This window comes from Eleutherodactylus coqui, chromosome 6 (genome assembly GCF_035609145.1).
Source record: "Eleutherodactylus coqui strain aEleCoq1 chromosome 6, aEleCoq1.hap1, whole genome shotgun sequence".
In the NCBI taxonomy this organism is placed as follows: Eukaryota; Metazoa; Chordata; class Amphibia; order Anura; family Eleutherodactylidae; genus Eleutherodactylus; species Eleutherodactylus coqui.
Genome location: NC_089842.1, coordinates 107634532 through 107647894, shown reverse-complemented (window position 1 = coordinate 107647894; position 13363 = coordinate 107634532). Strand labels below are relative to the sequence as shown.

The following is a 13363-nucleotide window of genomic DNA, read 5'->3' as shown; positions in this document are numbered from 1 at the left end:
TTGGGCCTTACAATGTCATGTGGCCTGGATTTTTTTAGATTGCTTAAAGGATATGCTAATAAATGATCAGCTGAATCCCCCAAATGTAAATGGCAATGAAAAGAGTTAATTAAAGGCATTGAGCCTAGAAGTCTATATGGGGTGGAAGCGGACCCCATGGCTTCTATCATCTCCCAGGTGTCTGAACAGTGGGTAAAATAATCAGGCTAAACATATATGACAACTATTTGTAATACAGGATGTAACTAATTCTAAAAAGGGATCTATCTTTTTTTTTAGAGTCACATGATGTGTTGAGTTGACTCTATTGTCCTCTGCTATCAGTCATTTCATGCCAAAGAGGAAATTAACTGAAAATAAGACTAAAAGAATTCCTTTTCTGAAGATCACAACATACAGTAATGGTATATATGTTTAGCGCTGAGAATCTCCAGATACATTTACTTTCATATGTGTCATTGTGATGGCATGCCATCACTGCTCACCTGCCACTCGGGCTGTGGTCAGACACCGCTGTCACACATGCACTGCACACCACACTCACCTCTCCAGTGTTTACCTGTACAGCTTGTGCGCTCTCTCACACACTTTCTTAAATGGCCAATGCACGCTCCTAAACGAGTTCCCCTCCAATTACCATTCAGCCCTGGCTGTGTTGGGTGTCCCTATGAAGGATGCCTGGGCTGTTGGCTTCTAACCCATTGGTGACAAAGTCCCCATTTGTGTGTATTCCAGTTCTGACCTCTGCCTATTCCTGACTTGCCTAACCATGACTGATATTTTCCTGCTGCCTGCCCTGACCTTTGCCTGAATACTGTTGTTGAAGTTGTGCTGACAGCCCTGAGCATTGCTAGCATTGTGGACAAGATAGAGTTCACACCTGTGCCATAGCCCTGTGCAGTGTCAGCAGCCACACAACCGAGACTGTCTTTGCAAGTAAAGGCTTTGGGACCCCACAAGGAAGATCAATTCCTGCTTGGAGGGGCCAACGGTGAAAACCGGCGTTAGTCAAGTACTGCCTCCTTGCTCCTCTTATGAAGCTCCTGTGCTAGTAAGCTCCCAACTTTATTATTTTTTTCATTTTTTTTCAAATAAGTGAATTGTAATGGGTTTTAATCTTTAATCTTTTCCATAAAATAGCTGTGTATAACACATAGAGGTGCCAGATGCCCTCCTTGGCATACCTTCCATATACAACAAGTACATCAAGGTTTCCATAAATCAGTAGTAACACATTATAATCAGTTTTTTCTTCACAATGGGAAGCAGGACTGAATCCTCTATTGTTGTGTTGCACAAGATTCATCAGCATGCTAATACTGATGCAAAGCTCCATCGTAACAATATATATATGAAAATAACCACATTAAATTGGTTACGGTGAGAGGTTCCATCCTCTCATGCGTTTCTTTGAAACAGTCTTAAAATGCAGCCAAGCACTAAATTGACAGTAAACTTGGTTTTTATTGAGCTGTTAGTACAGGTGGATCAGTTAATCAGGGAAGAAGAATAACATCAGGGAAGGGGCGATTTCTCTTCCCTCAGCAAAACGCAGCAGCACAGGGTAGAGCTATGCTTGTGGTCATGTGACCCATTTATTATCATAGTCATGACATCATCTTTGCTCTGTCTTCTACAATGAAGCGAAGGCTAATTGGAGATAATTAGCCACAAAGACATTACAGGCTGTAGAATTATTTTCCAATGTCCAGGAACTGGCTGAAGATTTCCTCGAAAAAGAAGAACTATCGTCTTGGAAAAAGTGTGAAATCTCCTATTGATCAGCGCTCCTCCAGGAGCACTCCTGATCGCTGCAGAACAGATTAGCTGTTATTTGGTCATATTTACAGTATGCTGATGGTCAATAGTTTGGAAATAAATTAGAAATAAGTTAATTATATTGTTTGCCATTTACAAACAGTTTATTCTGGGTAGATTAAGTAATATAGGAATAAAGGGTAGGATTTTCTAATGAGAGGCTGATGGGTACATGACATCACCACCTTAGCATTACTGACCAAGTGATGCACAGATTCATATCCCTGGTGGTACACAGTTCCATTTCCTCCCTGGCACTCAGCTCCATAGCCATATTGCTATACAGCTCCATAATCTTACTGGTACACAGTACTATACTCATAGTCTTACATAGCTGATGGTACACAGCTACACAACCCTACTGCTACACAGGTTCACAGCCCTACTGGTACACAGTTCTATAGCCATATTGGTACACTGCTCTGCAATCCTAGTGGCACACAACTCCACAGCCCTACTAGAACATGGCTCTATAGCCCTACTGGTACATAGTACTGCAGCTCTACTGGTATACAACTCCACAGCCCTACTGGTATGCAGCTTGACAGGTCTACTCCTACAAAGTTCTATAGCCCTATTGCTACACAGCCCCACAGCCCTACTGGCACACAGTACTGCAGCTCCACTAGTACAAAACTTCACAGCTCTACTGGAACGTATCTTGACAGCCCTACTCCTACATGGCTCTATAGCCTACTGGTACACAGCCCTACAGTCCTAATGGCAGACAGTACTACAGCTCCACTGGTACACAACTCCACAGCCCTACTGGTCCGCAGCTTGACAGCCCTACTCCTACATGGCTCTTTATCCCTATTGGTCCACAGGTCCACAGCCCTACTGGTACATAGCTCTATAGTCCTAGTGGTTGTTAGCACGATATTCACTAGTTGGTATGTTTTTAGGTTGCCAAATTCAAATAGTTAATGCTTGAGCTCGAGGAAGCTTACAAATCACACATAGCATTGAATGTGATAGGAAGTCGTCTGTTTTATTAGTTAAAAAGAAAAGTATTCATACAGTTTTTAGATAAAGACATTTGAAACGAGGCTAGAAGATGACTCACTTGTAAATATGCATAATTTATTATAATTCATTTATTATACAACTCCACAGCCCTACTGGAACACAGCTTGTCAGCTTTACCCTGGTACACAGCTCCACAGCCCTACTGGCACATAGGACTGCAGCTCTATTAGTACAGTACTCCACAGCCCTACAGGTACACAGTTCTGTAGCCATATTGGTACACAGGTCTACAATCTTAGTGGAATGATACCAGGTTCTGCCACACTTCCTGCATAATAATCTATAGTTATCAAAATACTATATTCTCTAACCAGTATAATGTCTAAAGGCCTGATAATTGTTCTGTTTGTATCTATGCTTTCATTAAAGGGGTTTACCCCAAATAACTTGCCAATAGATAGTTCTGTTATCCTAGGCAGGTCTTCCTTTTCTGTCCACCCTTAAGTTCTGACACCAGGACTTACCTAAACCTCTTTTGGGAGCAAGGGGGTAAAAATGGTTGAACTCCCATCACTACTATATAATACATGTACCATGTTCAGTACAATGTTAGTACAAACCCAACATAAATCAGCTCACCTGTCAATCACTACACAGCCCTATCCAGGAGGTGTGCTCAGAGAGATTCAGAATGTAGAAATCCAAGTGCAGAGAAACAACAAGCTCCAGCGCAGCCAGGTCCAATGAAAACCCCATACTTATTAAAGCACTTAAAAACAAACATGATGCAAACCACCAAAAGGATACAGATGCACCAATATCCTCTTGGGAGTTTGCATCATGTTTGTTTTTAAATGCCTCAAAAACATGCAGTTTTCATGTGACCTGTTTGTGCTGGACTATTGAAGCAATATGCCACCTAAACAGTTGTCAATCATATTCTAGGGCGATGGTCTTCAATCTGTGGCAAAACTACAACTCCCATCATGCTGTGACAACGTTTTGGCTGTTGGGGCATATAGGTAGTTGTATTTTTGTCACAGGTTGGATAATGTTAGTAAGGCTATGTTCCCATTTGCATTCGGATGCTCAGTTTGGAGGATCCTTTGCAGATCCAGCATGCAATGATGAATAAAAAAGTCCTGCATGAAGGACTTTTGTCCAGTAAAATAGTGGACAGCCAATGGGGTCCATTTGGCGCCTTTTGGTTCCGTTACAGAACAGGTCTGTTTGGCCAGGGAATTCCCCTTTCCTGTTCCAATAATGAAGTAGAAAAACAGAACGCCTGAATGTTGCGCTGATGTGAACATAGACTAAGGAGAGGTATAGAAACCTGTGTCTTTCATACTAATGCTCTAACCCTTTTTGGTTGTAGTTGGAAATAGTCCTTAAGGAGATTTTTATCAGACTTGAGGCCCATTTACACACAAAGACAATCTTTGAAACGATTGAAAGTTTGACAGCTTTAGCGATCGTTTTGCATAAAGTGTTAATAGACACTAATGTCCATTAACACTTTATCAGCTTCATTTGTGTGTAAAAAGGCCTATGGGAGCTGTTTGCAGGGCACGGCATGTGGTCTGAGGTCTGCACACAGCTCCATTGTTCTTAAATGGGCTGTCCGCTGAATACAATGCAATCTCTGACTCCCGTGGAGAGCACAGCGTGCGATCCCTGTTATCTCTATCTGGCTGCATGATGGATTTCAAGCTCACCTTAAAATCATCGTTAAACCCAAGAGTGAACGATGGCAGCGTTTATACGCAACAATTCGCTCATATGCCATGGTTTGAACGAATTTGGAGCAATAATTATTGTGTGTAAATGGGCCTTTATACTGAAAGAGATCTTTACTTTTACCCTAGGATTCTTTGCATTAGGAAATCCAGAAACCTCCCTTGTCCCGTACAGAATGGCCCCAACAATGGTCCTCGATCTGATGTAGGCTGTTGCCTGCTTTACTAATAGTTCTTGAGTTGTAAGGTAATTTTACACGGAGCAACTATTATTCAGATAGTCGTTTGCTTTTACACAAAGTGATGATTCTTGATTAGTAGTTTGCTGAGATATCCTTCATAAAGGGGTCTTCATGCAAACTTTCTGAAGTCATTCAAATACAAACGACTGTGACTTTACAGCAGATAACTTTTGATCAACCAGCAACTTTTTCTGAAACAAAACAACTTGCAATTTACTATTCATCACCCTGTTGGTGGCCGTGCTTACAGTCAACAAGTATTGTTTGAATCTGCTCTTTCGAGGACCCAGCCTGGATGACCCTATGGGCGCAGCCTTCTCTTGCAGCTACCTCCCCTATTCTCACAATGACCATATGATTATGACATTATCAGTAAAATCACATTGTCAGAATGTCTTTTGCAGATGTCTCCATCTATTTACGCTAAAAATGCAAATCATCATCTGATTATCCCATTTCTATATAGTGCCTACAATCACATCTGGCAGAGCTGTGTTTGTCTATTTAGTAGTGCCGAGTTCATTATTTAACACTGTGTTGTATCAGGGTCACTCTATTTGTGGATTCAAAGTCAAGCTATTGAGTCAGTGGGTAATCCAATTTCACTAAAGGAATAGTTAGAAGACCTATTCAGCTCCACTACATAAATGCACTAACTTCTGATGAAAGTGCAATCGCTGTCTTGCTCCAACTAGCTCTTGACAGATACATATTGATTAGTGTGTCAGGATCTTCGCTCTTTTCTGCGCAGCCTTCTTCGTACTGCTGATTACTCCATAGTTCCTAGAAATACACAACACTTCCTAGCTACTACCGTAAGCACATCTCTGTGACTTGGCTTGAATTAAACCATTAAGTGGTGTTAATGAGGGACCCAAACCCTGCAATTGATTGGTTTCCTCATTCAAGATCTGGGATTTGGGCCAATTGTAACAATACAGCCCCAAAAAGTTAAATTACAGCTTTGGCTCTACTACATATATTTACATATAGTAGAGCTCACTTTTCCAGTTGACACATTGTACAACAATGTTACAATATTTTATTGGGGATTTTTCTATAGCAGTAAGAGAAAGGGCTTATTCACACAAAGGCATTTGTGCTGTGTATTACATGTGCAGAATTTGTGCGTGCCGTATACAGTAAGTTGAATCCATTGATGTCATTGGGTACGGTCATGGGCATTTTTTGCGAAATTTGGCAAGCAATTTGCCAACTGTTCCATTGCAGATGGGTGGTCTGTTATGGTGTTGACCACTGAAATCTACTGCAAAGACTTGGGTACTTGGTTCCAAGATGGCGGATTTCAAAATGGCCACCATGTAGGACACCGCCCCTCACAGATTTGCCCCCTTCCCCTTAGTAACATCCCACACATTGGATGATGTTCCCAACCACCATTTCCCATTTATTCAGTTGTCTCTATTCCTTTGGACTTTCCTGTATAATAAACTATGAAGGGAATAATAGAAGCAGCTCAGCTGTTTCTACCTTGAAATGGCTGATAATAGAGAACAATAAATGCAACTGCACAGCCAAGGACATTAAGTTTGCTGTGTCTTTAAGTACATCTAGACATGATGAGCACACTTTTATACCAAATTTTGACCTAAGAGGAATAGGATTCAATTGTAGTAGTGAATCCCATGTGAGTTTGTAGAGTAACCCCCCCCCCTATCCCTTCCGGTCCTTAAAGAAAAAGGACTAGCCTCTCCACTAAATCCTCTCCACTCCCTGGCAGCACCCAGGCACTGTTCTTGCTTTTAAGGTGTATAGCTCAAGTCTCTGCAATGTATGAAGTCTCTGGCTTCATACATTGCAAGACATAAGACATTAGGATATACAAACCTGCTCCGCCTGCTTGCAGCGGCTCGGTTTCAAAGAGCCCCGAAGTAGAATATTATTTCTGTCTACACTATGATATTTAGTCACACCTGCTGCGCACTTGCATAGTTTCCAGTTATGACATGGAAGTAGCAAAGCTGAGATCTCAATTTAACTCTGTGAGGGCTATATTGTATGAGAATAGTTATGCAGCAGGTTTACCTACCCAGATGATACATGGTGGTCATAATCAGTTGTGCCAAGTGACAAACTCAGTGCTCCTACATCAAACAAACTCAGCTCCAGTGCATCTAACAAACTTAGCTCTGCTGCATTTAACACACCAAGGTCTGCTATAACTGCATGCTTGTGAGGCATAATCAATAAGCAAAACACCTAGTATGAGCTTGTAGTCTTAACGACAAGCTTTAGTATGAGATATACATAAAGCCTGACCTCCTACGTTACCATCACCTTACTGTATACACAATCAATTAACCGATGGATCCTGCACCAGTCCAATACACAGCTGCTAAATGAATGAATCCCCAGATGTAGCAGAGCTCAGTTTATCATTTGGCACAATATCTTGTGTTACACAGGACTACAGGTGAACCTACTGCATTAGCTTCCAGTTATTACTGTGCACAACACAGAGTTAATGAACAAATTCAGCTCTGCTACATCTGTATGCAGTCTTAAAAGTATTTTGGCACTAAACATTCATACATCATATTATCAATGATACATAAGCACTATAGAGCATAAATCAATGGCAGGCAACAAGTCCCAGAATCCACTGCCTTCCCGTCAGTCTCATTAAGAATTTTGGTTTTAGCTAAATAGGATATTATTAGGTGTATGTATTGTGCGTCATGTGTATGTGTTGTGTACTGCACAGCACTCACAGGAGCAGCTTGATATTCTTCTTTGTGCTCCGTGTGTGAGACTAGTTCAACCCTTACCATTCAAGAAAAAATTCAATGACTGCAACACGGTATAGACAGCGCATGTTTTCTGCATATCCATTCACAAATCCATGCAAGCCAATGAACAGGAGGTGGGCAGAGTACATCATGGATACACACAGTAACACAGTACATACACGCAGAGACACAAACATTATGTATATATATTATATTGTATATATAGATAGATACAATGTGTATGTGTAAGAAATATATGTATATATTTGCTACACATACACACATTGTGTATATATATATATATATATATATATATATATATATAAATATTTGTTAAACATACACTGAGAAACACAACAAACACACATTATACACACACATCCACAAGCACATGCACTCATACACACACACACATATATATATATATATATATATGTATATATATATATGTATATACACACACACACACACATTATATATACACACACACACAGGCTGAAGCCTCCTAACCTTCAGCTAATGTGTCAGGAATGATGAAGGAATAATGTGACATCACTGCACTTACAGTGAATGAACGGCTGAGATAATGCAGCAATTTGGATTCCTAATATTTCCTTAAACACAGAGTCAATGCTCAGAGACAGACACTAGATCACTGCGGAGCAATGGTCCCCGTACTTAAAGCGGTAGCCCCGGGTCTTTCATAGAGTATAAGCAGAATTGCAGTAATACCTAAAGAAGTAACAGAGCTGAACATGTCATTTAACTCTTGGAGCTGCATTATCCCAATAGTTAAGGGAATGCAGTAGGTTGACCTACTGTCCTATGGAAAATGACAAATAACACATCATGGTATAACAATGAGTTGTGCCAAGTGACAAACTCAGCTTTGCTGTATCTGTCAAATTCAGCTCCACTATTTCTCCATGCTGTATATATACACAAGGCAGACACACCACAATCCAGAGATTACGCTAAAACAGAGCAGTTGACGAGAGATTTACAGTTTCCTGTTCGGAACAGACCTGACTTATTCCATTGTGATCTTTTCAAATGTGACTACTCAAAACATCCTGTATCTAAACTCAACTTCACTTTTGGGACAGGAACCTATGACAGTTGTTGAGATGTATTAGTGAGGTTTGTGTGACCCTGGAGTCTGGAACTGTTGTTACTGTACAGAATAAAACTTCTATAAATTCATTAAATAGTGACCCGTCACCTTATACTACAGCATTACCATGTACAATAGGGGGCACAAACAAAGTCACCTATAAGAGGACTGACCTTACTCTACAAGGGTGCCATTAACATTAACACTGTAGATTTATTTGTAGCCCAGCAGTCCCCGGGGTTAGTGATTCCACAGTGTATTTAACTCCACAAAGCACTACTACCCCTAGTGTATGCCAAATTATTTAGCACTTCCCAATAGGTAATCCACAAGAGCTTCACTGATGATCTACATATATAAGTGATGTATATCAATTCTACATAGAGAATGCATTAATTGCTGCTTATCATCTGCAGGGTTTGTTTACTATGGGTTCTCAGTTACACCCCCCTCAGCTGCAGTGAATGGGAACAAAAGACTAGCCATCAAGCTGACTTTCTCAGGTCTATTGCTCCCAGTTTTTATGCTTAACTTTATATCTTGAAGTTTTCCTGCCAGTTGACCACCCTGCATGAAAACAGCGGTCTATATTTAACAGGGCTTATCATTCCTTTCCGTAAAATAGAAGGTGATTGCACCCTGAAGTGCTGGACAAGAAAGGTGCTTGAGAGTTTTAACAGAACTGCATTGCAAGTGCTCCTTATTCCCCCTCCCCAAGTACTACAATGTATCAGGGCATAAGATCCCTTAAAGACAAAGAGAATTTAGTCATGGTATGACTATGACTTTCAACACAGTCTATCTGACAAAAGGGGACCCAAGTCAACTTTTCATAGTCTACATTATAGATCGGGAGCAACTCCACTGGTCATAGTAGCAGCCTTGACTATAAAGCTCATAGAACAGTAAATATGTTGCAATTCAATAAACATATACACATAGTAACACAACACAAGACAACACAAAGAAACACAAACCCCCCAGCCCAGAAGAAATGTCCTCTACCTTCCAGTTCACTCTCCATTGACTTTCCAGCTTAGAACAAGTCCACTCTTAGAAAGCTCATTCCTGGCCAAGCCTGGTCATAATAAGTTTGGGAGCTTACAGTTGTATCTCTTTCCCTGTTCCTCTAAAACTCCTGGAGTAAAGTGTTTAAAGGAGAACACGTGTCAAGGTAAACAGAGCTCTGCAACTTGCTGGCTGAATAGTTGATCCACAGTTGAGTTGAGCTACAGCTCTGTCTGTGGGTTATTAGGGGATGGTCCCCCCTAGCAGACCTCTCCCTCCCTCCTGAGTCTAATCTGCCCTGGTTGCCTCTAAGAAACTCCAAGGGTTGACTTTCCAAGAATGCAGGTCTCCTGGAGCTGTCCACTGGAGTGGTGCTGAACTGAGAACGCCTCTGCTTTGTTTGCCCTCAGATGACAACTGTCTGTCTCTGTGAGGAGGGGCTACCTCTGCCTCCCTCTGCCTCCCTTTGGATTGCTGGAGAAAGCAGGCTTCTTTTGTCCTTTTGGTGCCTCCGTACCTGCAATGCTGCAGAACAAGCGCCCCTTTTCTCTCCTCTCTGCATTATGACAAATCAAGGCAGGCAGCTGTGCTGTTAGCACACCAGAACAGGCAGAGACTGAAAATAGGCACTAAGGGTCTGATGGGAACTGCAGCGAGAGAGAGAAAGGGAGAGTGAAAGGAAGGGGGTGTCACAGCAGAGCCCCCCTCCTCTACAGCCCCCTTTGTATATGAGCTTAGTGCTGGACCTCTGCAGCCTCTATGATCCCTGATTAAATATTAACATCCATGCAGCCTGGATTACAGACAACACAACAATCTTGGGGTCAATCAACAGCCACCACATCCTGCAGCACCCCCTCTTTCCATCATTATTCTTCCATGTATATTATTATTGAGGACAGAAACCAGTCATGCAATGTTAATGGTATACTGACCCCCCCTCCCCCTTCCCAGGATATTTATGTATTGTTTATTTGTAATTGCTATAATGCAGCAATTTCAAGATGCAATATGATTGTCCACTTTTACGCTTGCAGGGGCCTGCGGCTGGCATATACACACATTGCTAGAACCTAGCAGTTGTTGATCTGCAATGCTATCTGGGCTTCCCACACACTGCAGGGGTGAGGATTACCCCTCCCCATCTGTGCTGAACTGAACACAAAGAAGTACTGGCTTCTGCTCTCCCTCCGCTCACTTGTTTCCAGTCTCCAACTACTGCCTGCTCAAGGATGTGGTTAGGAAGGAGATTCATTCTCAAAGAAACCTCCTTTAATTGTGTAACTATGGAGGAAACATTCATTTATATGACTCTATTAGAATTATATAGAATAGTAGTCTATCATTCTGAAGGGGTTACTTTGTATTAATAGGAGCAGATATTTGCCACTCCCAAACAAGCACTGTGCAGAGAATTGGGGCGTCAGTGCTGCTGCACAGAGAAAAACTTCAAAGGGGGTGCTGTGCATTACCTGTGCTGCATCCTCTTTATCCTAGCCCCAAGGGGTCTCAGAACTATGCCATAAACCTCCTCATCAGTCAGAGAGAAAGAGACTATTAGGGCTTCTAGCAGCAAGACCCCCTCTACCTTCTTATCTATTAAGTTGGGGTTGTGTAAGCCAAACCACTTTAAAGGGAGGCTGGGATGACAAATTCAGATTGTGGTGACAACAATAGGAGCCAGATACCATTGTATATATATTGGACCTTCTAGTGGTGGTTGCCCATAATAGACAAGCAATAGCCTTAGGCCAATGAACTATTGAGCAAATACGTATCAGCACATCAGTTATTGAGGAGGAGATAAGCAACGCTAGTGGTTCCTTCTTGGGAAGAGAAACAATAAGATTAGATGAGTTGAAATCCGACCTGGCAGATTGTTGCTTTCCCTGACAAGAGATGTTGGGGTAATGTCAAGCATAGCCATTGATATTGGCATGCTAAGAAAATGTAATAGCTATAGCCAGCTTTAGCTTCTAAAGAAAAAATGGAATCTGTAAAAAAGGAATGGATGGAGCACCCTATACGGGACTATAGCTTGCACTAACTGCAAGGCTCACTGAGTATAAGTAGTTACTTATGTAGCTATCTATTTATACCACTCCGATATAGTGACACATGGACGCAGGACCAACTGAACACTAACAGACTACATGAGTCTATAATTATCTGGAAACTATGTAAGTGATAGAGACACAGGCACAGTAAGCAGCTCACAAGAATTTGGAGCTTAAGTATATTTAGAGCCCTCTGGACTGATAACAGTGATGCACGCTGCAGGGAAAGCAGACTTATGTGCTTGCATTTGTTGAATAAAGTACATTAAGGTTTTTAAAGGGGAACTCCACTTTCAAATGAGAATGTGAAAGATGCAAAGGAGAAAATAGGTTGAGCAATCTAGTGACTAATGGAGACTGCAAAGTATTTTGAAAGTCTTTGGTAATAGTGGATAAGTGAGTGTCAGATAGTTTGGAAGTGCTGCTGACCAGTTGGATACTCACCAGAGTGGGAGTGATGAAGATATGTGCAAGAAACTGCCAAAACAGAGCAACTTTCACAAGAAGAACAGGATGGGATGATCTCAACTTCTCTTTATTTAAACCAGCAGAAGCATGCATTTTGGGTCCAAAAACTCCTTTCCCAGTTAATTTGAGATGGATACAGTTGTGTTCCAAATCTGGGTCTGATTGCATGTGCAAGGGTAGAAAAAGAGGAGGCTCCCTATGGGGATTTAGAATGCTGTTGGGTTGCACGCTCTTTTCCTTATAGTCCAATGGCATCCTTATTCCCCATAGGGTGCCTCCACTTTTTCCACCCTAGCATGTACAGTTAGACCCAGATTTGGAGGACAATTGTACCCATCCCAGCTTAACTGATTAAGGGGGGGTTTGACCCTGAAACATGTTTTCTACTGGTTGTGTTAAATAAATAAAAGTTGAGATGACTCCTTGTTCGTCTTGAGAAAGTTGCACCATTTTGCTAGTTTTTGCTGTTCCTTGAACTGACCTGATAGGTGGCAGCCTTTAAAGGAACACTCCACTTATTGATACATTGTGCTTAGTGCAGGATCTGAAGGAAGTGGATCATAATACACAATGTATCAGTTGTTATTGCAGTGTTCTTTTAAAGGAGAAGTTAACATGTTGAAAGATTGAAAGAACATTTTTGGGGGTTAGTTAACAAGAACCACCACAGGTTACCAGAATGAAGGCTGCAATGATTGTAATACAACCAAAACCTTTCAGTGCTTGGCGGAGGTTCCTACGATTACACATGCAAAAGGAAATGACAAAGATACACTAAGATAAATACAGACAAGTATGTGAAGTGTTATGGAAATCTCCAACCAGAATGTTTGCCCAGTTTTCTGAGTACCACAGACTCTTATAGAAATTGTTGAGGGTTTATGTTCATGGACCCCCACAGATAACTTCTGATAAATCTAAATTTGCGAATTTTCATTTATACCAAAGGAAACAGAATTCCATATGACTATTGGTCTCATCCTACATCCTAATGTTGTTTTGATTAACTTGGGGGTCCTCTCTTGGCAGGCACCCAAATGTAACAATCAATGAAGAAGGAACCCTATCTAGGATGGTGCAGTGCAAACAAGTCCAAACCCTCCAGTCCTGTGATGAAGGAGTTTGCAAGCATAAAGCAACACCAAATATTGGGCTCAATTTGATATTTTGCTAGGAAGCCCTTCTGTTCTGTGAGCATCAC

General features: G+C 41.4%; 1 protein-coding gene across 2 annotated transcripts in view; it reads right to left on the bottom strand.

Moving 5' to 3' along the window:
* The window catches only part of CAMTA1 (calmodulin binding transcription activator 1), a 1430009-nt gene that overhangs the window by 80846 nt on the left and 1335800 nt on the right, over positions 1 to 13363 (bottom strand). The window contains exon 1 of one of the 2 annotated variants that reach the window (XM_066607352.1): positions 9635 to 10011. The exons of the other annotated variant lie outside the window; for it this stretch is intronic. Coding sequence (XP_066463449.1) covers positions 9635 to 9653 — 19 coding nt within the window. The 5' untranslated portion in view covers positions 9654 to 10011. Of the gene's footprint in view, positions 1 to 9634; positions 10012 to 13363 lie in introns of those variants that run through there. 2 annotated transcript variants of the gene reach the window in all.